We start from the raw sequence: 27,429 nt of genomic DNA on the forward strand, positions 1-27,429 counted from the left end.
TCACCAGGCAGCCAATCAGTGAGCGGTATGGCACTGGAAGGGGGCGGGACAAACATTTGGTTCAGGAAGACGGGTTGAAGTGAGGTGTGGATGAGAGATCATCATCTAGTTAGCTTCACTGCTAGCTGCCTGGAGCGTCACCACCGAGCTGTTATGAGCTTTACAGCCGAAATACAGTAGATTATCTCAGTCTTGATAGGTGCGACGATGACCCTCTGACACCAAGGATGGACATAAGTTAACAATGACGGGGGAGAAAAAGAAGAAAAAGCGGCTGAACCGCAGCATTCTTCTGGCTAAGAAAATTATAATAAAAGATGGAGGAAGTGTGAGTTAAATATTTATTTATCTTCTCGTTCAGTCGGCTTCACACGGAGCTAAACTGCTCTTCAGACACTAGAGTTAGTTAGTAGTTTATTTTATGTAAACGCTGCAGTAAGTAGCAGCATTTTGTTTATGTCTTTCTGTCTTTTATTAGTTTGTCTCACAGTGGATATAATGTTAACCGTTAGCTGGGTCCGCCTAGCTAAGACAGCGAGCTACGGCCACGGCCTATGGAAAGGAGGCTGGGACATGTGTCATCAACACGTCATTCCTCCTGGGGGTATTGCACATGCGCAGTAGAATATGGTGTAAATTGCGCCAATCGTAACGCAGCTTGAGTTACACTGCGCATGCGTAGTGCCTCGTAAACAAGACCCGTGTCCTATCCTCCTTTTATAGTTCTTATTTAGCTGCTAACGTTAGCGGCCTACGTTAGCTAGTCGTTTACACGTCAGCTCAGGTAACTAGCTAGCTGTTGCTAATGTTAACTTAGCCGTGTTTATCTTCCACACAGTAATACCCCTGAATATAACTTCATATATAACTTTAAACCAGCGCTTAATGTTGAAAGGTTAATCTCACGTTTGTTCAGATGTTATGTAAATTACGTGAGAAAGTCAACGCATCACTAGGAGGCACAAACAGGTTAGCATTAGCTCACTAGCATATGTGTGTTTAATTGGGGTTATATTTCAAGATTCAAGAGTTTTATTTACCATTTACACCTAATATAAGTACATTCTGAGCAGTTTACACCAAAGTCAACTTTAACAAAATAAAAAAAAGGTAGAAAAGGCACAAGGTAATTACAGTACAAAATAAGTAGCACATTCAACTCAACACAATAAATAAATAAATACATTATTAAAACATAAAACGCCCTCAGTGTAGTCAATAAATAAACTAAACTACCCTCTGCATAGGATATTTATCCTGTTGCAACAAACAAAGGATGATTAAATAAAAAGGTTTTAATCAACTAATGTTACTATCTAGCTAATTGATTAAGAGACAAAGTAAGGTAAGTTAGTCGATAATGTGATTTGTAAATGGGCAGGACTTTTAAACACAGGGTTTGGTAACGTTGGCTGACAAACAAGCAAACACGACGGTTAATGTTAAGTCAACATCCCAGGGGAGCAACATTACAGGCTGCCATTGATGCAACAACTGTGTAACATAACAAAGCTTATAATGCCAATGGTGGCTGTTCATGAATGATTGGTTAAATATCAGCTTGTTTTTCCTGACACATTTATACTTCTCTGAGTCATTGACACCTGTAGTCCAGGTAACCCATACTATAATGTGATAAGATGCCCTTATTACCTGGAAGCATCGTTGTGTGTCTGCTTTTGAGTCCACGCTTTGTTAAACCAGAACATAACAAAAACTCAGTGAGCACCCCTCTTTTCCATTCTGAAATGTGTTGTATGGCCTCCAATTTTCATTTTTATTCTCTAAAATTATGGATATTGTGCCTCAGAATGCACTGCCATGCTCTTTTACATGGAAATAATTTCAGGTTAACATATTTTCAGTTAATTTTATGACCTTAAGGCATAGCCTAATGTGTGTAAATTGAAAGACAGCTGACCTAATTGAGATATTTTGAATCCCTTATAACAGTAACGTTGAGTCAACATCCCAGGGGAGCAACATTACAGACTGCCATTGCTACAACAACTGTGTAACATAACAAAGCTTATAATGCTATGGTGGCTGTTCAGAATGTGGTGCTAATGATTGGTTAAATATCAGCTTGTTGTTTCTGACACATTTATACTTCTCTGGGTCATTGACACCTGTAATCCAGGTACGACAGACCCCATCCTATAATGTGATAAGATGCCCTTACCTGGAAGCATCTAACTTTCTCAATAGACAACTAACTATCATGTCAGGGATTGTATTTATTTGGGTCATTTTTTAGAAGGTGGAAGAGATGATTATCCCAAAATTAGGCTGTTGGCAAAGAGTGAGTATGGTGGGATTGTTAAAATACAGTGAGGCATCAGTGCTGCTTATGTAATCAGTTGGACAGCTATGCCAAACATGCTGGGTATCCATATGAAGACACACAAATATGTAATCCTAATGAAGAGTACAAAAAACTGTTGTTTTCCCTCAGCAATGGTCCTGTCATCCTGATACCTAACACCTTGTGTCTGTACCTTTTTTAAACACCTGTCATAATGTGTCTCTATTCCAATGAAGAGCTGAGTTCAGATCATTATTATTGTCTCACTGTATTTAGATATGCACCGATCCTACTTTTTAAGTCCCAATACAGATACCGAGTATTGATCCGATACCAGTGTTTAATTGATAAGCTGTATGCCTCACTGTGTGGAAGTGACTGGGATCATTCATTTTTATGAAAGGAAACATCAGGCTTGACTTAAACATTGATTTCTTAACTTTGTAAAACAAAATGTAACAAATAATTAAAAAAATATATTCTATTTATACAAATTTGATTCTTATTTATTATTAAAGTAATAAATAGTACACCAGCAACATGGTAAAAAGTCTTAAAAATTAACAGAATTTTTATTTATTATTAAAATAATAAATCGTACACCAGCAACATGATTAAAAAAAAAGTAATTCAAAATTAACAGGAATTACAATTCAGGTATAAACATTTTCAATGCAGCAAAAAATTGGTCAAAACTCCAGTATATAAAGTACATAGTATATAAACATAGAATTGAATAGATCGGACCCATTGTCAACCAATACCCGATCCAGCTATTTGAGTCAGAGTTGCATTGGTGCATCCATAACAGTATTATTGCAGCTAGGTCTGACCACTCAGCCATTAAGATTTCACTTTCAACATGCACCCATTGATTACAGTCATAATAAGCTTAGACGCTCACTGGTCAATAGCAAAATGTGATCTCTAAAGATGTAGCTGGTCGTCATTTCAGAAAAGAGGAAGTTGCATCATCCATATAATGAGACGGTTGCAGATTGTTCCTCATTTATTTCAGTTAAGCAGGTGGTGTGATCATAGACTTGTCATTGAACAAAAATGGTGGGAGTTTCCTCTTATTTGTCGCCTGCACCCTGATCAGTCATACTCATACCTGTAGATTGGTTTTCTGTGATGCATTCACCCTTTCCACGTAGGGAAGTGACAAACCACATGAGCGAGTAAACTGGCAGCTAGTGTCTTTGTTAAGTTGGCCCTGGCCTACTTTACAGTCTCCACAATTATCACACCGCGCTGTGTTTCCTGCCAAAGATCCTGCTCAGCATCCACGCTCACTCATCACACTTTCTCTTCACCGTACAGACATATATATGATTAATATAATTTATGACTTATGTATAGATTTTACCGTGGCACACTAAAGTGACTGCTTCTCTAGGGAGCGGGTTTTTACAAAAGTTAACAGGATGTCTATTTATGTGTTACTCATTATGGATAAAGGTATGTATTTAGAGTGACCCAGTAAACTATAGTACAGAATATTTGGTTATTTTACCTGTGGGTATCAACACTTTGGTTCATAGTTGTGAAATTTAAATGAAGAAATGCTTCACTTCGATGTTGAAGAATTGTCAGAAATGACTTTTAAATCTTTTTATGAAATATTGTGCCAGTAAAAGGGCTACACAATCACAGTTGACACTTCACCATGTATGAATTTGAAATTAAATGCCCTTCTCTTACTTCAGCCTGTACATTAACGTGTACTCGACAAAATTAAGTTGTAATCAGAGTACGGCAATATAGCTAATATTGCAGATGTCATACGCACAGCTTAACCTTGTGTCACTCACATTAATGTAATAATTAGAGTAAGTATGACTGGATTAATTGAGGTACAGTGATCGCCTGCATTTAAATTACTCTTGGCATTCGGGCTGCAAAATGAATCAAAATTTTATCGAAATCGCAATATGGCCTGCTGCAATTTTCAAAACGGCGCAATATTTGTTTAAGGCAAAATGTGTCAAAATACCAATTTAAATCAAATATTGTGGTGCTGCAGAGATGTTCTGGCCTACACAGCAACATCTTTGTTTGGTACAGATCCCCGCAAAAATCACACCATAATTATTTTTAATGTTTTTCATTGAAAATGAGAATAATAATGTAAAAATTATCATTCCCTCTAATACCGCAAATCATATCGCAATTGCATTATCAGTGAAAATAATTGTAATAAGATATATTTTTTTAAATCGCGCAGCCCTTCTTGGCATGTATCACTTTTTGTTTCGATTTTGATACTTGATAGTGTGTGTGTGCAGGCACCACAAAGCTCATGTTGTAGAATAGAGAAAAAAATTGCAAAATGACTTGTGTCAATGACAATTTTTTTTTATTTTGGCAGCAGATATACAGCTTAATTCTCTGTTCTCTGTAAACTCATCAGTTTACAAAAAAACACCATTTTCAATATGTTCTTATTTCCTAATCGTCTGCAGGATGCAGAACATTTTTTCTGACTATCCGGTAAGGCTGTGTATTGGCAAGGATCTGGTGATACGATACGTATCATGATGCGATTTCAATGTGTTGTGCTACTGTGAGCAAGGCAATATATTGCAATTTTTTATTTATTTTTTTAAACTAATTTTAGGAAAACTGGCATAGTATGAAGAACACATCAGAAATATACCAGAATAAAACACATTTGTATTTCATGCAAAAAAACTCCAGTTTTTTTTGTGCAATGTTATGGAGTTATTGTGAATCATATGAATACCTTATTCAGAAAGTTCCCTTAATAGGTCTATGTACAGTGATCGCATTATTTGTGTGCATGCAAATCTACTGAGTGATTGTGTCCTGTGAGCAGATGAAGGTTATATAAATTTGAATTTCAATTGAAGGAGAAAGACAAACAAGTCACAGAGCAATTCTAGTATGATTGGTGGTAATTCAACATTCAGCCCGGTATTGGCTAAGTTAAAACTTCCCCAAGGGTACATACTTCTTCTAAAAATCGAGAGTGAAAGAATATTTCACATTTTCTTTCTCACTCTTACTCAACTGTGGGCTGTCCCACAGGATCAGGTGATGCAGAGTCTTTATCATTAGGCGAATGCTGCTTTGAAGTTTAAGTTTTTCAGTTTAAGGTTCAATCTGTTAATGTGTTACCATTTACAGACACTTTGATGCTTGTAAAAATGTTTGTTGCTTCTCAGCTAATCACCTTGCTGTTTGTCTATGTGTCTCTCTCTGTCTCCATCCAGCCGCAGGGAATCGGTGAGCCCAGTGTTTACCATGCTGTGGTGGTCATCTTCCTGGAGTTTTTTGCATGGGGTCTTCTCACCACCCCGATGCTCACGGTAAGCTCGGACAAACACGCACTCTCACGTAGACACAATGTTATGTAAACTGACATAACAGTTAGTAATATATTCATACGCCTACGCGAAACCCCGCAAAAGAGTGGCATTTCCCATTGACTGGAACCACACAAGGCCCATCAGTGTCTGTGAATGATTGAATTCCTAATCAAATGAGCGAGGCCCCGTGTGACGCAGTTTTGTTTTTTTGTGCGTATGTGTTGGCAGATGTTTTGCCAAGCACTAATGGACTGAGAAATATGAAAAGGGCATCAAACTGTTGTATTGTCTGAGCACCAGTTCTTTGTTGAAAAGGCTTATCAGGGGGTCACTGGTTTGTGTTGTCAGACCACAGCACAGATGCCGGCCAGGCAAACCTCGCCACACATTCACCCTCAGTGCACTGCAGAGTGCTACAGGCAACTCAAACGCTATTATTTAGAGGATTGTCTTTCCAAAATGTAACCTGTGTTTTTGAACATGTTGCGTTTTTGGACATGTTGGCAACAGAAGATCATCGGCTAGTATTTAAAAAAACTCAGATGATCGTTTTTTTCAAAAACAGATCTAACTTATAAGCAAAGTGCTAAGATGACTCATAGTGACGACATGCTTTATTCCATACCAGCAGGGATTGTGTATTAATAGTTTTTCCTTTTTCTGACAATAGCTTTCCATTTTTCAGCCAAGCACGATATTTACTGAAATCTTGTCCATTTTTTTAAACGTTTTTCTCTACCTACGTAAATTACTTTTTTGTAGAAACTGGTATGTCAAACAAATGATGAGCAAACATCTGTGCGCCACATGATGTGAACCAGACAGGCTTATGCAATGCATGCTTTTCATCAGTCTCTTGTTTGAAGAGGTGGTTGTATGTGTAACTGTTAAGCATTAATTACTGGGGGTCTGTAAAGCATTAATTACTGGGGGTTTGTTGCCCTCAAGATCCCTGGGCGGAGGCAGGATTTGCATTTTGGACTAATCAGAGGGCGCCTGAAGATGAGAGGGACTGCTTCACTGCTCCCAATGAGCACACTGCTTCATTAGTATCCAGCAGCAACAGTCGTCACTGAGCATTCACAGTCTCTGTGTGTTGGGTAACTGACTCCCAGAGGAAGAGAGGGGATTCTTAGCCATGCCACGAGCTTTCCCTCTGTACTCCTAAACAATAACCAGATCCAGTTATTCAGTCTCAGTCAAGCTCCACATGTCCTAAATTAAACCAAGGCTTCATGTTCCCTCACCAGTGTCATTGACTCTTGTGCTTCATACTTGCTGCACACTGACGTTATGGACTTTGAACATGCCATGGTTTTTAACTATCTGAACAGCCCTCTCCCCTCTGCATTCTCACAGATATAAAGTATTGTAGGAACACAGTGTCTACCCAAAGCCCAGTTATCGCTATCGTTATCAGGACTGAAAAAGTTGGATCGGTGCGTCCCTAGTTTTTAAAGACAGCAATACACAGAGTAAACTTTCCAATTTTTTTTTTAGTCTAAATCAGTATCCAACCGCACAAATTCCAAGTTAAGAAAAACTTTTTTCTACAATTAAGATAAAATGTGGAGGATTGTGCAGCCTTGATGGGGTTTGCACTCTCAGTACTTTTAACGAAAGTTTGATAACAGAGCAGTTTTTCAGCAAAAAGTTTGTCATCTAAAAACCAACAAACCGATGTCACTGTAATGTACTGTAAATGTTGTATCATGATGTTATACCATGAGAAATGTGACAACGGTGAAAATATTTTACTCCCTGATATTACTCAGCTACTCAGTTAATGGCCAGTTTAATTTGCTCTTTAGTCTCTGTGGCTAAACTTGGACAGTTTCACAATCATATTTACTAAAATAATTCATGTTCAACCTCAAGAGAGCAGAGGGAAACAAACAAACACAGTTTGTAACAGGTAAAAGTACTCATCCATGGTTATCGCTAGACTGGATGACTGAATGTCACCCGAAAGCATGACAACACTTAGTAGAAAATAGGGCTGATCCGAATGCTTCGATGCTTCGAAGCCTCGGCCGTTGCCATGGTAATCGACCTCCAAATCAGTATTCGAATGCTTTGTTTTTTGTTTTTTTTATATACAAGTATGTGATAATAAGAAAATAAGGAATAATCCCACAACATTATTCATATTCAACATTAATTATTATTAGTTATTCTCAAACGAATATCGCTGTTTATCTGTAGAGGTGTGTGTGTGTACAGTAGTGCAGAAGCGGCACTGCCCCGAAGCGTCTAAGCCAAAAAAATTATATTCAGCATAGGTATAATACTCGGCATAGACATAAGATCAATCTGTGGGAGCTAAATTTGGAAAGATTGACAGATAAAGTGACCTCTTTGAAATCTATTTTAGTTTTTAAAACCTTTTTATTAATGAAATGGAAAGAGGAGAGATTGGTGAATGTATTTTAGTAAATATGTATAATTTGTATAGTGAGTAATACTTTACCTGCCATAATCTGCATGTCACAATTTGCAGTTAGTAATGTAGCAGGGGAACAGCAGTCTGTGTTATTGTTGATGTTGATGGTCTTGGGCACCAAGGACCACTATGAAAATAATTTATTTTAACTTTTAGTGTTTTTATCCTGGTTCACGCTTCAATTTTATGAATAACACTTTGTTTTATCTGCTGTTTACAGTTTTTGTTTTTCAGCGAGTCCATGTTTTACATTGTTTTGAATCGTTGTGCTTTTGTTTGTGTTTCCTGTTGATTATGTGAAATGTTTAATGATTCTCAACACGTGGGTCGTATCCCTGTGGAAGGGCTCAGAAAATGCATAAAAAATAAGATATTTATGTTTGCAATATTTGATTGTTTTTTTTTTTGTTTTTTTTTCATTACAGTGGAAATTTGAAACATCTAGTTTTCTGCCATAGGCCTCAATGATTGAATTAATACTTTATTTTTCATTTCAACCCTCCATCATCTTGTACATTTGGTTGATTTTTGTCCCGTGGCGTCACACTTGTTTTGCTCCCTAGTTATAGTTTAACTCTGAAAAGTAAATAAACCAGTGTAGGTCATTGTTTGAAATGTGATGCAGACTCTGAGGGTAACGTGGTGTTATCTGTGTTTGTTCTCCAGGTATTACACCAGACATTCCCCCAACACACATTCCTGATGAATGGGCTGATCCACGGTGTCAAGGTAAGACATCAGTACACACAAACAGAATATTCTGTCTCTCATGACGGCAATATAGCAGTGACGCAATGCTAGCAAGTTACCTCTAGTTGTTTTATTGACAGTAACTCAATAGCAAGCAATATCTTTTGTGTTGCTTAAAATGTAATGACTTAAAATGAATGGAAGGGCAAACATTTGTGTGCACTGTGGAGTTGATTGGTCATTGTTCACAAGGAATAAATAGGCAATAACATACTAAAAAATAATATTTTTGACACCTTTATACGTCTGCAATTTGTGATGGTTTTGTGGATTAATTCAAATATTAAATATTTTTTTCTGGCCATATAAAACCAGACAGTACGGCATGCCAGCAGCCATGTGTTATTTGTGTTTTTGGTACCACAGCTGCCGTTAAGGAACATTTTTCTTCCTCAGCAAGTTTGTCTTGCTTTTATTTGCCCTTGGAAGATTTGCTGAGCGTGTGTGCTCTTGTTCAGCGACGCCCTGCTTGACACCAATGCAGTTACATGTTAACACCTGCAAGCTGTCCAGTAACCCTCGCAGGTTCTCCAGCTGGCCACAGAATAGCACATAGAAGCATGCTGACCTTGATGGTCCTTATCCAGGGAAAAGGAAAGTATGTGTAAAGATAGTTGGAGATGTTTGTAATTATTTTAGATTTTCTTGTTGTGATGTTGAGAAAAAACATCGTTATTCGCTGAGCAAGAAATACAACTCTGCAAACAAGCTAAATCGAGTGGTCTAATCTATTAGTGATCACCATAACCCACTTATTATGACAATTTGTTGTCTATATGTCAACATAATGGATTGATTGTTTCTGACTCCCTTAACACATGCATTTTGGGTGATCGGATTTCCATCAGATAGTGCTTAAATGCACCTAAAACGCATTGAGGACAGATTGTTATCCTATCGGCCAAACCACCTCCGGAGGTGGTCAGGAACACATTGTGACCACATTGAACACAAAATGTTAACGCAAATGCATTTCAATCTACATGCAACAACTATGTGCACGGCTGCAGGCCCGAGCGTATGAATCTTCCTCTCAGCCCTTTCAGACAGAACCACCGGATCTCAATGTGGACATTGGACACACATTAATACCAGATGTAAATGTAATCAAGTTAAATCATATCTAGATACAATCTGGATACATAGAGATGTCAATCATCACCAACTGACTTATCTTCAAACCAGACCTCTCACCAGCAGGCCTTAAGTGCTTTGTTATTGTACTACTTTTCTTTCAAGTCTGTCAGCTACAATAGCCGGGTGATACCAGATTTTAAAGTCTATGTAAGACTTTAAATGGCCAAAACGATAGATGGACTATGACGGCTAAAATTGATGAGTTTTAGATGTGTGGCTGGTGTTATTTTTCCACTTGAGAGTTAGCCATAAGGCCAGTATCATACATAGATTATAGTCATATATTGTACACGGCCCTCTACCAAACCTGCTGGCTTCAAAACTATCTGTGTTGCCAGGGTGTGTGCATGTACTCGAATCACAGTCCCTGTGAATCTGTGAGTGGTAACTTCACTCAAGTTATCCATTTACAGCACTTTTCTGATACATCTATCCACCTCCCTTTCTCTCTTTATCCTCTCCAGGGCCTACTATCATTTCTGAGTGCACCGCTGATTGGAGCTCTGTCAGACGTATGGGGACGCAAATCCTTCTTGCTGCTAACGGTCTTCTTCACGTGTGCACCCATTCCACTGATGAAGATCAGCCCATGGTGAGTGCAAAACACCGACAGCTCTGTGCAGTTATTCAGTCGTGTTTTTAGGGAGAAGGTGAAGTCTTATCCTGTGCTGGCTGAAACACCATACAAACAATATAATGCAATCTAATACAACAACAGAATGAACTACAGCCCCAAAACGACCAATTAACAACGTTATAAACTTCACAACGGTAGAATTTACATACAATGTAAAATGGCAGAATTTTAGTTAGGGATGTCAGTTTTGGTTCATTTCACTTTCAATAGCCCAACACCCATTAAACAGTAACCAACCAGTTAATTTTTAAGAGTGAAAAAAAAATGCATAATGACGTGAAATACAAGTATTTTTGCTCCAGCATTCCAGCTTTGGCACCGAAAAGCGCCATATCCATCAAATTTGAATGTTTTGTACTGTAAATGTATTGCCTTTTATTTTATTTTATGTTGGCTTTGCTGAAGTTTATTACCACATTTTGATCAGGTCACAGGTGCTCCGAATGATCGGCCACCGATCGTTCTCAGCTGATATTTTGGTCTAAATAGTTTTATCGTGGCGCTCGCCACGGTGGGTCCTGTCTGAACAGCTAAATTGGTTAACATATAGGGCCCTATTTGAATGATATATAGTGTATGGTCTAAAGTGCATTTAGGGCGTGTCCAACTCCAATTTTGCTAGTTAAGCAGCACATTATCTGGGCGCAAAGTAAGACGCAAAGGGGTTATATTTAGTCTCTTAATTAATCATACTGTAGGTGTGTTTTGGGTGTAACAGGAATTAAACCAATGTGTCATCTCCCATTCCCTTTTAAAAGCCAGGTGCACCTGCACATTGGCGCATTGTTATTTAAAAGGCGGATTTGGCAAATTGGAGAAGCGAGCTGTTTTCTGCTGAGGAAATGAATCTGCTTGTGCGCCAAGTGAAAGTGTGCGAGCAAATGTATGTGGTGATTGGCCGGTGGTCCCTCTTCCTCCACCTTCTCCAAATCCTCTTCCCCATCAACAACTCCATTTGACTGCATAAGCAAATGAAAGTACTGCGCCATTTGCTACTTACACAACGTGGACCCTGGGCTTAAAAATGACAGCTGTGTTGGTCTGAAACTAACAATGACAGTTGCGCTGCGCGCCGGGTGTAAGATTGAGCCCATAGACTGTAAATTAACCTGCCGGCCGACCGGTCAAAATTGTTCTTCATTAATCGGTCAACCTTTGACGTCCCTAGTTGTAGCCATTTTAATTTGTCCGTGATGATGAGCCAAACTCTTTTCTTCTTCCAGGTGGTACTTTGCAGTCATCTCCATGTCCGGCGTCTTTGCCGTCACCTTCTCTGTGATCTTTGCCTATGTGGCGGATATCACGCAGGAGCATGAGAGGAGCACAGCATATGGTTTGGTAAGGAGATTGTTGACCAAGACAGAGTCCTGTTAAAATATGTGTCTTTTAACACCTCCAGATGATTATGAGGCAATTATCAGTTAAGATTCATGCCTTTATTTGATTATCACTTTTCAATACTGAACAAGTTCTTAACCATAGAGTCATACCAGTTAAAAAAAAATAACTGCATGGAAGAAAAGATGAGTCACTTCCTGTTTTGCTCACCCTCAGCTCTGCTTCTCTCTCCGTCAAGGTATCAGCTACCTTTGCGGCCAGCCTGGTTACCAGCCCGGCCATCGGAGCTTACCTGTCTGTGGCCTACGGCGACACCTTAGTGGTGATCCTGGCTACCGCCATCGCCCTGCTCGACATCTGCTTCATCCTGGTGGCCGTACCGGAGTCGCTGCCAGAGAAGATGAGGCCAGCATCATGGGGAGCACCCATCTCCTGGGAACAGGCAGACCCCTTCGCTGTGAGTAACAACATGACACTCTTAGTTGATCATTTTCAGTTCATGTCAGTTATGACCCAGTATTATGCACAGGTCTCTAACAACACAGCAGTTGATTGCAGTGTGTTTCATCATCGATAAGTGTTTTATTGGAATAAAAACATGTTGGGCTAGATAATGATTTAAGGTTAAGCTATTGAGTGGAAGCTTTTACTTCACAGTAAAATGGATCTGTATAATTAATGTTTTCCATTATAGCAGAGAGCATCATGGTGAGAACACACTTGATAGTGCTGCAAAAGATGTGCAAGGGCACGTTGTCCACAGACAAATACTTTCAATCTCAGACAAAAATGAACACAATTCTTTCATTAAATCATGAATTCCTGCATAGCAAGGCAATGATGCATGATCAGATTCCCTTATTTGCAATGAATTAATTTTAATAAGAGAATAATGCTATAGCTTTAGTGATGACTTGGTTCTTTATAAGGAAAAACTACTGTAGGTTACCTTTTTTTTATGTCTGTTATGGTGGCAGTCTGTGTGTGCAGATCTGATCAGATTTTAGTCCTCCTTGTTGCCTAAATTTGCATATTGGCAAAGAAAACTGGATTTATTTGAAATTGTAAAAATCATTAAAGAGCAATTAAACACCAGGCTCAATAGCAGTGTTTTGCTGTCCTCCCTGGCTTAAAGTTTCAAGCCTGTTGAACCTGTAACCACACCCAACAGTGATGTCACAGGGTCCCTGGAGTCCACCTGTACTTCACTGCACAACAACTGGAGGCCAGCAAAGACAACATACTCAGGAGGCGGTGTTAAGTTTCTCTTTAAAGCTGCTGTCAAGAACTTTGAGCAAATATGTTAAAAAGTTTATAAAACTGTTACTGTATCCTGCCAGTAGTGCATCAGACACATAATCTGTGAAAAAAATCATGTTCCTCTGTGTCCTCCTGTGTGGCATTTGCAAGATTCCACAACGCCCGAACAAAAACAACCAATCAGAGCCGAGCAGTCTCTAAAGCAGCTGTCAATCACTGCTCACGAAACTCGCAAACTCCGATCAAACTGTCAAACTAGGCAGCGCTGATTAAATATGAATCAGTATTCTGTTTCTGTTATGCCTATTTCCTCAAATGTTTTCAGAAACATCTTGTAGTGTATTGTTTAGCTGTAAAATGAGAAAGTTTGTGACCGGCCGCCATGTTGGAAACAGTTGAGCCAAAACCAAGCACCGCCCACTGGCCGGGGCAAACACAGATTCTAAATCTACTGGAAACATAAACATGTGTCTTGGGTGATCCGATCATAAGTGGACAGCTCTAAGTACGTCTGTTAACACCTGGCATTAGCATGCATCTTCACATGCGTCTTGAGTGACCACTTGTGATCGGATCTCACTTCCCTGCTCTATATGCACATAAACACGTAGTAAACGTATGGCTAATACAGCAGCCGTTGACTCTTGTATAGATTTTCCGACATGTATCAGTTTGTCTTTACACCCTTAACTGGCATATAGCCACGGTGAAACTAATTGAAACACTCCTCGTAATGCACAAGTTTTGCTTTTTTATTATTCAATTTCATAGCATAAGAGATGCTTTTCAGTTTTATAGCCTCTTATGATCTGTTGCCTTTTCGGGAAGTGTTTGTTCAGTGTTCGTACAGTGGAATAGAGAAGTGTTGGAAATGTTCATATAATAATTTGCTTGGAGCAGGTGGCAGTCTAATGTATGCCTATTCCACCCTGGGGGCTCCGATGAGATGAACACAGATGAAAATAGTTTACCAAAGTTGCCGGTGGGCAAAATGCTGCCTCAGTCCCCAGCAAGAGGATGGTGTCTGACTTTGACATTTGCACTGCTGCGTATTTTAAATGTGCATTTGAAATAAAAGACAGTGCAGACACATTATGTTAATATGAAAGTAACAAGAATTTTAACCTTTTTATGTAGATTCAGGCTGCCTTAAAGTTGATGAAGATAAGAACAGATATTTGTGTGATTTTTATTCTAAAATATAGTTGGATAGTTGTTTTTTTTTTTGTTGAAAAAAAGCCCCCCCGAGGTAACCTCTCGCCTTCGTTGCTCGTCGCACAAACTGGACACCAGTTTAAAAAAGTTCAGTCCAAAAAAAATCTCACCATCACCCGTGTGTAAGCAATCGGGTCAAAATCCACAGTCCTTGTTCTGTGCAAAAGTATATTCCAAAGTTTATCTAAAGATAATAGTCAGCAGTCTGAGTGTGACAAATCAATCAAGTATCTCCCAAGTTTACTGTCTTTTTTTCCTTTTTTTGTGACTTCCTCCGCTGCAGCTCATCATGGAAACACTGTCCAGAGAAACAAACAAAAAACAGGGAATTTTATACAAAAAAAAACTATGACTTTGGAAGATACTCACAGGACAGTTTATATATTGTGATTATGGCGGGGCATTGGGCAGCAGATGTGTCTTATATTACATTAGGTGACGATGGTCAAGTCAGTATGTCCAAAAAGCCACTAATATTGCTCATGTTTCAAATTATGTAGCTATTAAACAAGTATTCTTGCTGTTCTCTTGGCCAGTCTCTGCGTAAGGTGGGCCAGGACTCCACGGTGCTCCTCATCTGTATCACAGTGTTTCTCTCCTACCTCCCCGAAGCCGGCCAGTACTCCAGCTTCTTCCTCTATCTCAGACAGGTAATGCTCTGCTCTTCCTTCTTAGACCATTAACATGACTGGATTATACACACAAGTTATCCAAACAAACATTGTTTACACACATCATGTACACTTCCTACTGCATGTAACATCACCGACTTATCCAAATGTGACATTGAATTGTTGTTTAAGGATTCAACTGTACTCAGTCTACGCCATCAGCCCCTTTCTCTGTGGTATTAGACAGATTTTTGTGTAAAAATTAATTGGACATTATCATATTGATATTCAAAATCTAAGACACTGCTTTCTTAGGTGAAGTTATGGTTTGTTGTGCATGCTGTATGAGGCAGAGTCATACTTTAGCCATTTGTTTTGCTGAAAAAAAGGCTGAAATTGTGACTGGAAAGCTCAGGGAATAATGTCAGTACAACCCCCCTTGACACACACTTTTGCCTACATCGCTCTAAGATTGGATCAGCAGGTTTGCTGAGCAGCCGGTTTCAGTGTGTGAATAAGTAGAGCAAATTCATTAGGTGTCTCAGCAAAATGCTACTGCAGGAAAACCAATGTATTTTAAAAACACAAGTAGCCAGAAATGTACAGCTTCAGTCGTTATGCAAATGTAGGGTGGCAGTTGGCAGCTTCGAGGTGAACTGACAAGATGTAATCGCCTTTTCCAACCACTTGAAGTGAGGATTGTTTAGTTTGTGTAAACAGTGTCAGATGAACCAGTCGGGCGAGTCTGACACACATACCATCGTGAAACAGCAGACAAGTAGTTCTGGAGCGTTGGGGCTATTATTGCTCTACACGCCTTCCTGACCCCTTTATGCCGAAGTTGCTTTATCATAGATCTCTCCTAAGTCATTGTCATGAATTATACACACCTCGCACCAGCTGCCCTACTCCTGAGGCTACCTGTATTGAAGGAGATAAAGGGCAGCAGATTTGACCTAAATACAAGGGGAAGAAAAAGAGGAGCGCCTTTTTGTTGTTCCAAGATGCAGTAGGAAACAGCATGTGTTTACAAAAGGCCAGAAAAACGAATCCCCTTCTTCCTTTGTGTTTGGTGAAACATGGAAGGCTTTGTGTTTGAGCTACTTGTCTTGTTTGTCTCGGTCTGTGCTTGTCTCGTCATGTCCTAACTTGTGTTATCTGAATTCTCTCTCACCCTGAGGTCATAGGCTTCTCATCAGCGACAGTGGCTGCCTTTATCGCTGTTGTGGGGATCCTCTCAATACTAGCCCAGGTACTGAAAAATGCACTTTTCTTTTGCTGTTGAATTACCTCCTCTCCTCGTGTTTGAGTATTGTTATTCTTAATCGTTTTGTCTATAACATGGCAGAAAATAGTGAAAAGTTTCACAATTTCACAGAGCCCAAGTTGACAACTTGAAGTCAGGTCAAATTTTATGTGTACATCACAGTGCTTTACAATCTGTACAGCACACCACACCACACCATCTGTTCTCAGAGCCACAGATTGGATAAGGAAAAACTCCTCAAAAAAAGCTTTAACAGGAAAAAAAGGAAGAAACTTCAGGAAGAGCAGCTGAGGACGGACAACCATGTGATAGATGTGTAAACAGAGTAGACAGAAATAACAATAGGGTCTTCAAATAGCTTGTTTCGTCCAAAAAACAACCCAAAGTTATTCAGTTTACTATCACGGAAGAAAAAGAAAAGCAGAAAATCTTAATATTTGAGTGGGTAGAGCTTAGTGTTATCACAATACCAAAATGATGACTTCAATACAATACCCTGATAAATATCTTGATACAATGCTGAAACGATACCACAGCAAAAATCTTAAACATCAGGAAAAGTAATGGAATAATAGATGACAGGACATGGAACTTAAAATGTATCACAAAATGATAATAAATTCAGATGAAGTTCTGAGGTGTTGATGATGCAGGAAAAGCTGCTAGAATCAGGAACCACACCCCAGTAACTGTAGACAGCTGTGTGTTGTGTTGAAGTGGTGTGAAGGGAGAGAAGATTCACTCTCGCAGGACTCCTTTTCCTCTCCGTCCATTTCACATTACTGAGGCACATGGTAAAATAATACTTTAACACATGCTCTTTGGTGGATAATGTGTTTGACGAATTACAGGAGATGCTCGGACAGATTCAGAAAAGATGGTGAATCTAATTTTATAGGTGCATTTGACCGGTAATAAGAGCTACGCTGTTATTTCCTTGTTTTTTTTTTAAGGGAGTTCGACTGATGCAGACCCCAGCTCAAAGCGGGACTGTGCAGCCGGCGAGTGGTTCATGAACTGCTTTAATCTTCTTTTGAATTTCATTTGTTTAATTTCCATCCTTCTGGTTATTGTTATAACCGCTCGCTCCCGCAGAATCACAATCCCGTCCTATAAAGCAGCGCACACACACTGTCACACATCAACACAACTCATAGGAAATAGCCTGCGGCTCTTATTAAAACACACATTCTTACAGTAATGGAACTAATAAAATGGGATATCATACCGTTTTTAACGGCAGGATATCGCAATACCTTTCTAGTAGCAACACTAGTAGAGCTAGTGAAACAATTACATTTATCTTAAATATTGTTGCAGATAATTTTTCTGTCCGTTGATTAATCATTAAACTGCATTACTTAATGCCTCCTTAGAGGTTTCTTGTATGACCTGTGTGCTGTGTTTCTGCAGACGGTGGTGTTGGGGATCCTGATGCGTTCCATAGGGAACAAGAACACAATCCTGCTCGGCCTCGGCTTCCAGATCCTCCAGCTGGCGTGGTACGGCTTCGGCTCTCAGCCCTGGTCAGTAACATCTAACACACACACAGACACCTTTCCACTATATTCATTCAAAGGGACAGAGACCTCACACACTAAGAATCAGAGAATCATTATATAATCAAAATGTGATTTTTGATTCCTGCAAGCAAAGTTTGAACTTTCCGTGCCTCCATTTGCAGCTCATGTTCAAAAGCGTGGGCGAGCTTCACAAAAGATAGCAGTGATGCAGAGAAATGTTATCAGTAAATATTATTCAAGAGAAGAAGGAAGGAAGTTTGTCTGAAATGACAAAGCATTTCCTGCAGCATGACGCAAAACCGCAGTCTTGGTCATAATGCCTCTGAATCAGTTAATGATGGCTCATTCAACCCCAGTAAAACAACAAATATTTACCTTGTGCATGGCAATTATGGATTTGCCGTTCCGACTTTTTTACTCCCGATAGCAATACCTGGGCTTTGGGTATCGGCCGATACGAGTACTGATCCGATACCATTGTTTAATTAATAAGCTGTGTTCCTCACTGTGTGGAAATGACTGAGATCATTCTTTTATGTGTAAGACAACATCAGGCTAGACTTTAACATTGCTTTCCCAAAAAAAAAAAGTAAGAAATAAATACATGAATTGAACACTAAATTTACAGAATGTATTAAAATAATAAATTGTACACCAGCAACTTAGTCAAAAATCTTCCAAATTAACAGGAATTTGCAATTCAAACCTTATTAATGCAGCAACAAATTGGTCAAAACTTAAACGGGAATTAAAATTCCACTTTATAATGTATATATATATATTATGTAAACATAGAATTGAATTTAATAGATCGACCCTGTCGTCACCGATATCCATTTTCTAATATTCTTAATTTAACCTAAAGAATCGCAACATACTTACTAGGCCTGTCAATCGATTAAAATATTGAATTTAATGATTGTCCATAAGTAATTGCAATTTAATTTGTGTTGGTTAATCGCACATTTTTTATTTGTTCAAAATGTACCTTAAAGGGAGATTTGTCAAGTATTTAATACTCTTATCAACATTGGAGTGTACAATTGTTTCATAATGCTTTATACAAATGTATGTATATATTTATTATTGGAAATAGATTAACAACACAAAACAATGACAAATATTGTCCAGAAACCCTCACAGGTACTGCGGCAGGTAGTGGTGGCTGTGGCTCAGAGGGTAGAGCAGGTCGTCCACCAATCGGAAGGTTGGTGGTTCGATCCACAGTCTTGCTCACAAGACACTTAAGACACAAGACACTTAAGACACAAGACACTTAACCCCAAATTGCTCACAACAGCTGTCAGTGTGTCCGTGTGCTGACTTGCCCCAAACTGCATGTGATTATCATGAAGTGGGCATGTCTGTAAAGGGGAGACTCGTGGGTACCCATAGAACCCATTTTCATTCACATATCTTGAGGTCAGAGGTCAAGGGACCCTTTTGAAAATGGCCATGCCAGTTTTTCCTAGCCAATATTTAGCCAACCTCCAAAAGTTTAGAGTGTTATTTAACCTCCTTCGCAACAAGCTAGTATGACATGGTTGGTACCAATGGATTCCTTAAGTTTTCTAGTTTCATATGATACCAGTACCATCTCTAGTTATAAAACTCAGCTCACTAAACATCCCAAAGATCGATTGCCTTAATACATTAAAGAAATGAGTGGCGTTAAAACGGTTTTGCGTTGCCAGCCCTAATACTTCCTTTATGACAAAGGTTTGTGGAAGTCAAATCTGCTGGAAAATGTGTTATTTTGCTTTCAGTGTTCCTCAAATAATATTCAAAGAGCCTGAAGCACGGTCAGATAACAACCAGAATCTATAATCAAAATCAATAAAAATCTAAATCACACCCAACCACATGTGTTTCAGGCCCAATCCCCCAGTGAACACTGCACACATGGTCAGGGCACTATTGTCATTTTGTGCATTAGAATCTGTTATTGTCCGCTGTTGTTGTAATACCCTGACAAACCACCAGAGGGAAGCATAGCCTCAATCAATAGTACTGTGACAATGTAATCTGATACTTGAGACTCTTAAAAGGCATCAATGTAGTTTTGTAACTCAAAAGATTTAGTTTGACTAATGTAAAATGATTTTTGTTAACATATGTACAGGGCTTTTACTGTCCTGGAAGTTACAGTTTGAGATTCAGTGCCTTTTGAAACCTGATTTATTTTTTTTAATTTTTTTTTTTAAAGCAAAATACAGTAGCACAACTAATGTTTTGTGTGTTCATTCACGTGAAACCTGTAAATATGAAGAAAAGGGGCTTTTACTAATCAACCACCACCCATACACACAGAGCACACTATCAGTTTCACTTTTCCTGAAGTGAGATCATAACAACTGCGTCAGTTTCTCTTGTTGTTTGGGCCTGGAGGGGAGGGCAGAGTGACCCATAATATCTATTGATTCTGAGAATAAACATTCGCAACATGTCGTCTTGTTGCTCCTCTCTGCTTTGGTCAATACCCAGGAAATCAAGTTAAATAAAGGTCAGGTTGTTCCATGTTCACAAAAAAAGATAAACAGTTTCCATTAGTGTCTGAACATTACCAGAACTCTAAAGCAGCCACTTGACAAAAACATACAAATCCTTTGTCGTGGCTTTAGTTTTTCATCAATTGAATAGGAAGTACAGCTGTATCTAAAATTGGCTTTGACATTTTGGTCTCTGGAGGCTCAGTCGCTGCTTATCTTATAACTGCAGTTTGGTTACAGAATTACACACAATTTATTCAGGTACGTTTTTTTTAGCCATAAGGCGTAACAACCTTTTAATGACGTGTGTGTGTATATACTGTATATATCAGTTTTTTGAAAGGTTAGATAAAGTTTTGTTTTCTATCCTTAACAAATGTGTGTTGTTGGTTGTAGGATGATGTGGGCTGCTGGAGCGGTCGCAGCCATGTCCAGCATCACTTTCCCCGCCATCAGCGCCATCGTGTCCCGTAATGCAGAACCTGACCAACAAGGTAAGCTTCTCAACCGTTAAAGGGTAACTTGCGTATTTTTCAACCTTTTCCCATGTTTTTGTGTTGAAGTGACTAATGGGAACAACAATTTGTGAAACTGGTCCAGTATTGAGGAAGAACGCTGTAAGCGGCAGCCACTAAACGAGCTGTGAAGGCAAGAGAGCAGCGTCAATGTAACGTTGCGTTCACTAAAAGTGCTTGTTTTTACCACTGACAGGCTCAGATTGTTATTTTTAGTGTCTGACAACATTATGGAAAGGACCCTACAGAGTAATAAAACTGTTATTGTGTCCAAGTCCCGCTCAAGGAGAAATTTTGTTGTGAAATCTGAATATCCGTATACTCTGGCTCAAATACATACGGGCGGCCATCGAATTCAAAGACCTCATCCACATTGTGGAAATCATCTATATATTCAGCCATGACATACAAATCTTTTAGATAACACTAAGCTATGCTTTCTGTACTTCAACACAACAAACTCTGCCTGGCTGGCACTCAAGTTTCCACAATGGATGTATTCCACGTTTCCACCGTTGTCTTCCAGCAACACGTCCCCTCGCCAGATTTCAAAACCAGACTTCTCCTTCAGCGAGACTCTGTCCATAATGTCACACACTTATAATAACAATCAGAGCCTGTCACGGCAAAAAACAAGCACTTTTAGTGGACGTAAATGACGGTGCCAGCTTGCCCCGAATGGAACCATATTGCAGTCTGTGAGCAGCTGCTGTCTACAGGGCTCTCCCTCAATACTGAATCAGTTTCAGAAGTTGTTGTTCTTGTTAGTCAGTTAGACACAAAAACATGGGAAAATAGGGTCCAGGTTGAAAAATACCTGTTACCCTTTAACACCTCTCACCTTTTTCTATTTGATAAAATAAGCATGCATCAGTGTTTGATATTTTCTCAACACAAACCGCTATATATGAACTTGATGCCCAAATAAAACAGTCTAAAATAAGTTATGTCATTATTTAAATTATTGAATATCTAATTACAGTATATGTGACCAAGATTAAGAATTTGACCCCTCATTCAATGCCAAATTTAGGTAGTTTTTTTCTTTTACAGTTTTCTATTCTAGATTTAAGACACGCACTTCTGTCCGTACATAAAAAGTATTGAAGTTCAGTATCTCGTCCTTTTCATTTGTTAACATAAAGGGCATCTGTGCTCAAGCATTCCACAATGATATACTTGAAAGAGGAGGGGTAAACACAAGTACACAAATAAAACGGGCACTTTATCCTGACAGTAGTTCATGAGATGGGTAATCTGAAAATAAATCATGTGACTGTGTCCTCCGGTGCTCCTAACGGCATCTGCAAGATTTCACAGTCCAGAGGAAAGCAACCAAATGTTATTTTCTGCTATATACCTGTGTCCGAAAAAAGATGTCTTGCAGCTGGCTGATGTATCCCATACATGTTTATTTGCTTTACAAATAACCGTAATTGTCATTCTGATTGTGCCACTGAAATGTAGCATCTAACAGTGTTGTGTTTCTATCCGTCTGCCTGTAGGTGTTGTTCAGGGGATGATTACTGGTATTCGGGGCCTCTGTAATGGTTTGGGCCCAGCTCTTTACGGTTTTGTCTTCTACCTGTTCCACGTGGAGCTGACTGACACGGACGGCTCCGGTAAAGGTGCCAAACCCAACATGGCCAACCCCACTGATGAGGTAGTTACACAAAACAGTTATACAAATAATAAGTTGCACATATGGTAGCTGTACTTAAAGAAAAATGTTCCTCTCTCTTCAGAGTGCCATCATCCCGGGTCCTCCCTTCCTGTTTGGTGCATGCTCAGTGCTGCTGTCCCTGCTGGTGGCCCTGTTCATCCCGGAGCACACAGGACCCGGCACGAGGCCCGGCGCCTATAAGAAGCACAGCAACGGGGCACAGAGTCACTCCCACAGCCCTCAGGGCAGCGGGGCCGAGGGCAAGGAGCCGCTGCTGGAGGACAGCAGTGTATAACCACCGCTAAGGGGGGCAGACGGCGCTCCAACGCACACATGGACACACATTTTACCACACGGACACACTCTCACCTCAGGCACACATCAGACTCAAGTGCCATGAAGAGGTGTTTGTGTCCACGGCACAAAAGAAGTGGGCACTCCTTCCTTAGCAGCCCTTTTCTTTTTTTTAAAAGCAGGGTATTGTGAGGACTCTCTAAAGACCCTGTATAAAGAGAGAGTGTTGAGTATTTTTTTGGGCTGCAGTGGAAAGGTGTGTGACTTGGCTGAGCTGGACTCTAATCCTTGGTTTCTATAAAGCGGTAACAGAGTGGAGCATACAACAGCTTGCCCCCCCCCCCTCCTCCTCCTGGTGCAAAACAGAAGTGAAATGATTTGGTTTAGAGTGTGAGTGGGGTAGATCTCTACTGTTACTAAATCCCTGTGTGACTCTTCATATTCTTCTGTAGCCAGTGAAGTGGCAACTTTGTTTGTTTGTCCAACGGGAGTGTAACAAACAGCTAGTTGAGCACTTGTCTCTTTCACAAGCTAACTTCTGTTGCGATGCTTGTCGTCGGCTCTGTTAAAGCAACCGAGAAGGGAACACAGTTGTTCCTCTGAATGCACAGCGGCGACTGTACACCTGCGAGGGGAGTCTCTGCAAACCAGTGTTGGGAGAGGCGCTGCCTCATCTAGGTCAGGATGGGTCAACCAGTTCAGATATAAAAAGCTTCGTAAGACCACACTTTGTTCAAACATCACACTTCTTACAGAGAGAAGTGTGCGAGAAAGACCACTTTATTAGCGGAAACTGTTTTTCAATGTTTACTTGCCATTCTCTAGATTAGTAGTACAGTTTGGGTTGTATATTTTTCTCTGTTCAAACTGAAGGCTAGTTGTGCTTCAAGTTTTTATTCAAGAAACAAATGTTGCCTCGAAGTGACTTAATATATATATATATATATATAAAAATATATATATTAATTACGTAACCTGTATGAAGACCGAGGTCTGAGAAGGCTCTGTAATCTTACGCTATCGCTCCCATCGGAGCCGTTACACACTTTTTATTCTCTTTGTTTTCATGCCCCTTCCTGTTACGTTGTTTCCTGACATTTATCACCATCAGGGTTAAAGCTTACAGAACCATGGTTTAATTTTAAGAGGACCATTTGGAGCTAGAGCGTTGCTATCAGCAAGTCAGTGTCGGCACTGACCGTTTAATACGGACTCTTTGAATTAATATCATTAGGTTAAACAGAATATCACTCGTGCTGCTGCAGTAGATAATTCAAAGGTTAAGTGTGATGTAATGTGGCGGATGAAGATTTCTACAGTGGCAATATGAACAATGAAACGGTTTCACAGAATTTAAGCTTCCATACAAACAGCTATTTACAGGCACTGCAGGTTTCTCAAACAATAACGAACAGATGGTATAAACTTAATATGTGAAGCACCTCAAGGAACTGGCTTCAAACTCCCATTTAACAGGCTTCAGAATTCTCCACAAAAGCGAACCATTTACATGTTAACCTGCGTCACCTAAAGGGAAAAAAGGTCGTTGCAACTGTAGTTCAGACTAATAGATGCAAAAAAAGGTCTGTCGCCCCCTACAGGCAAAGAAGGTTACAGTTGCTACAATTTTAGCAAATGTTGCTGCTACAGATTTTTCTTTTTAAAAGCAGATGAGTGTTTTTAAGGTTTTACATTTTCCACAAACACCTGTTAACTACGATAAAGTAAAAAAATATTGTCACTCAAGGTTCAATATTCAATTTATTCATTCATAAAAACAAACTAAGATTAGAAGTCTAGTTTAATTTAGTTTTTGTCCTCTCTTCTACCCTCCCTCTTCAAATATCAACCTACAAAGTAACCAGGAGGTCGGAGGTTACACGATGACATTGAGAGCATTGTGAATGTCCCAGAAGTCAATAATAAATATGATCCAGTTAACAAATGAAATAAAATGTAAAACCTAAAAATATTCACACTATCAAGAGCCTGAAAGTGTCCAAACTGCAGCATGTGTTGCGTTTCTTCCCTGTGGATGGTGCACATCAGCACATCTGTCTGCAGGTGTAAAGTGCTGTGGTTACCTTTCTTGCCAGTAGATGGCGCCAGTTGAACATGAACTGCAGGATGATATGGGTCTGCGCCTGGTTTTGGTGCTTCGCGTCAGTGACACTGTGTTCCCTTTGTTCACGTACTGCATTAGCAACTGGTAAACTTCATCATCGTAACTTTCAAAAGTTAATTTATAAATGCCTCAAGTGCATTTAAATAGCCAAATTACAAGCTGACATGGATCAGTAGCTTACATTAGGTTTCATGCTGTTTAACATCTATCTGAAGAGAAATGTACGATATATATTTTGTGCCAAATTGTTTTTGTTTTTTGGTTTGCTTTTTCATACTGTGTGTATGTGTGCTTGAGTGATTTGAATATTTTTTCTTTGTTTTGTTTTCTCTTGTCTTAATTTCTTTGGCTGAAGGTTTAAGTTTTAATGCTATTTTTTATAGCGTTTAAAGACTTCATCCAGTCATTTTTAGGAATCTTCAACATTGTGGCTAGATGGTAAATTATCAAATATCCAGCTGTCTGTTTTTCAGTCTCGATCTTCATTTAATAACAAGCATTTCAGTTAGTTAATATCTGATCTTTTTCCCAGATTTATCAGTAGATAATAACAGAAATCACTGAATGTTCCAAGCTAAGCTGTACATGTTGATCACTCTATACCCTCAACATTTTGACTGTCATAGTTTTTATTATTTCACAAGGGATGTCACTAGACAGGAGGCCATTGATTTAATCTCTGAATATCATTTTTTTTATTATCATATATTGAACCAACACATTGGTAAACCCATAAATTCAGATCCTACTACAATTGGTAAGATTCTGCACCAGCCCCATGTGCACTCGTACAGCTTCCAAGCAGACGACTGTAATTGTACAAAAATCACCCGTACGTACAGCTAATGTATATATTTATTGCTCAAGGAGACGGCCACCTCATGGTCTATTTGGTTGTATGGTGCAATTATTATTCTATATTTCTCAAGACTTACCTGCTAGCCACTCCTGTTTTTAGTACGATGTGGTTTGTGGCCTGAACCCCCTCTCTGTGTGCCTAAAATTAGCCAAGAAATGAGTATGGCAACATAAGTAAATGGTGGTTATTATGTAAATATGGGAAACTAATGACAAACTATTTATTAAAGGTTTATTGTACAATGAAATGTTTGAGTTTGTGGGTGTTTACCATACATTTAGTTTCATCAGGGTGTGCCTCGGCAAGTAATCAACTAATAATTCCTTTAGTGTTGTGTTTAAAACGGGGATCATGAATTGAATGGCTGCTAAATCCCATTAGATCCCATTACAAACAGTTACTCCATTCAGCTTTTACTCACTTTTCATAATACCTGACTTTTTGTTTAATGCTGTCGGTTGTTTGTTTATTAAAGCTGCCCCTCTAATGCTTTTCTTCACCTACACACTGTATGTACTCAACTGTTATTAATGCACAGACCTAAAGCTTATTTACCTTCTGTGGTCTGAGCCTTTCTTTATTAAAGCCACATGGAGGCAGCAGTAAAGTCTGGCCATCACTCTTTGTTTACTAGAGGTGGGTGGTTTGATCCAATATCAAGTCATTTCAGGGCCAGAATAATATAACTTCTCTAGAGTGCTCCAGGGACTACTTATTTTTGTAGGCCAACCAGGAAGTTAGCATCGCCCCGGTTCCCTCGACAAAAACCCGATGGGATTTTTCCAATGGGTTTTGGATTATTGCAGAAAATAAGCTCTGCGGCGAACAAACATTTATGATACTTACACGTTTTGTTCAGCAAGATAATCTTCACAAATTGACAACTTTTATGATTTTTGAAGTGTAAATGACAGAAGACCTTATTTCATGCATCTAACTAACTAAAAACCCATTGACTTTGAGACGAGGGAACCGGAAGTGCTAAAATGCTAATTCATTTCCGGGTTTTAGGACTCATTCCTGTAGCACTCTATTTATTAAAGCAGCTACTAACCACACATCCCGTAACCTACTCCTTACTCCACATACCAACCTGTCCAGGATCACTAAACATGGATACACATCACTGCCTCTCATCCAAACATGCACACACACACGCACATGCATACGCACCGCCTACCTAATCCAATCTAATCTCTTTATCATATCATCACATACGTCATTGTAACTGCTTTGTTATTGTCTGTAGGTCTGTATATTACATCTGTCTTCTATGTCCATATGTCACTTTTTATTTCATTTTGTCATGTTACTTAACCAACTTTTTAAAAAAAAGCAGCTACTGTAATATCATGTAAGGGAGAGACATGTTTTTTGATTCATGAGCTGAATGTGTCAGTAATGGTTTACTTCTGAATGTATTTAAATTGACAGCTAATAATTTGAACATTAGGCCATTCTCCGTGTCTTTATGGTAAATAAATGTTTATTTTTAGGTGATTGCTGAGCGCGTGCACACAACAGCACACTAACAAGAGCGTCCATGTCTCTAAAACGTGATCTAACATGATTTCTTTTTTTGGATTAACAATCCTAGTATCTATATTAACCTATCGATACTTTAGGACTCAATCTGCCCACCACTGGCGTGTACCACATTACAATA

At 39.2% G+C, this 27,429-nt stretch overlaps 1 protein-coding gene across 1 annotated transcript; it reads left to right on the forward strand.

Moving 5' to 3' along the window:
• The first annotated feature begins 78 nt into the window (after positions 1–78).
• On the forward strand, positions 79–26,322 carry mfsd14a2 (major facilitator superfamily domain containing 14A2). Its single transcript, XM_037786883.1, has 12 exons — positions 79–328; positions 5,542–5,637; positions 8,747–8,809; positions 10,432–10,559; positions 11,828–11,942; positions 12,181–12,399; positions 14,954–15,067; positions 16,209–16,280; positions 17,709–17,821; positions 20,704–20,801; positions 22,328–22,485; positions 22,568–26,322. Exons 1-12 carry the CDS (start codon positions 245–247, stop codon positions 22,778–22,780), a joined length of 1,473 nt encoding a protein of 490 aa, XP_037642811.1. The 5' UTR covers positions 79–244; the 3' UTR covers positions 22,781–26,322.
• Positions 26,323–27,429: the final 1,107 nt, after the last annotated feature.

This window comes from Sebastes umbrosus, chromosome 12 (assembly GCF_015220745.1).
Source record: "Sebastes umbrosus isolate fSebUmb1 chromosome 12, fSebUmb1.pri, whole genome shotgun sequence".
Classification (NCBI taxonomy): domain Eukaryota; kingdom Metazoa; phylum Chordata; class Actinopteri; order Perciformes; family Sebastidae; genus Sebastes; species Sebastes umbrosus.

What these genes read in the sequence shown, in the direction of transcription:
- mfsd14a2 (XM_037786883.1), top strand. Translation starts at nt 245, where the DNA reads ATGACGGGGGAGAAAAAGAAGAAAAAGCGGCTGAACCGCAGCATTCTT. An exon ending in GGCTTCGGCTCTCAGCCCTG is followed by an intron (nt 17,822 to 20,703) that starts GTCAGTAACATC and finishes TGTTGGTTGTAG; the next exon opens with GATGATGTGGGCTGCTGGAG. An exon ending in TGCAGAACCTGACCAACAAG is followed by an intron (nt 20,802 to 22,327) that starts GTAAGCTTCTCA and finishes GTCTGCCTGTAG; the next exon opens with GTGTTGTTCAGGGGATGATT.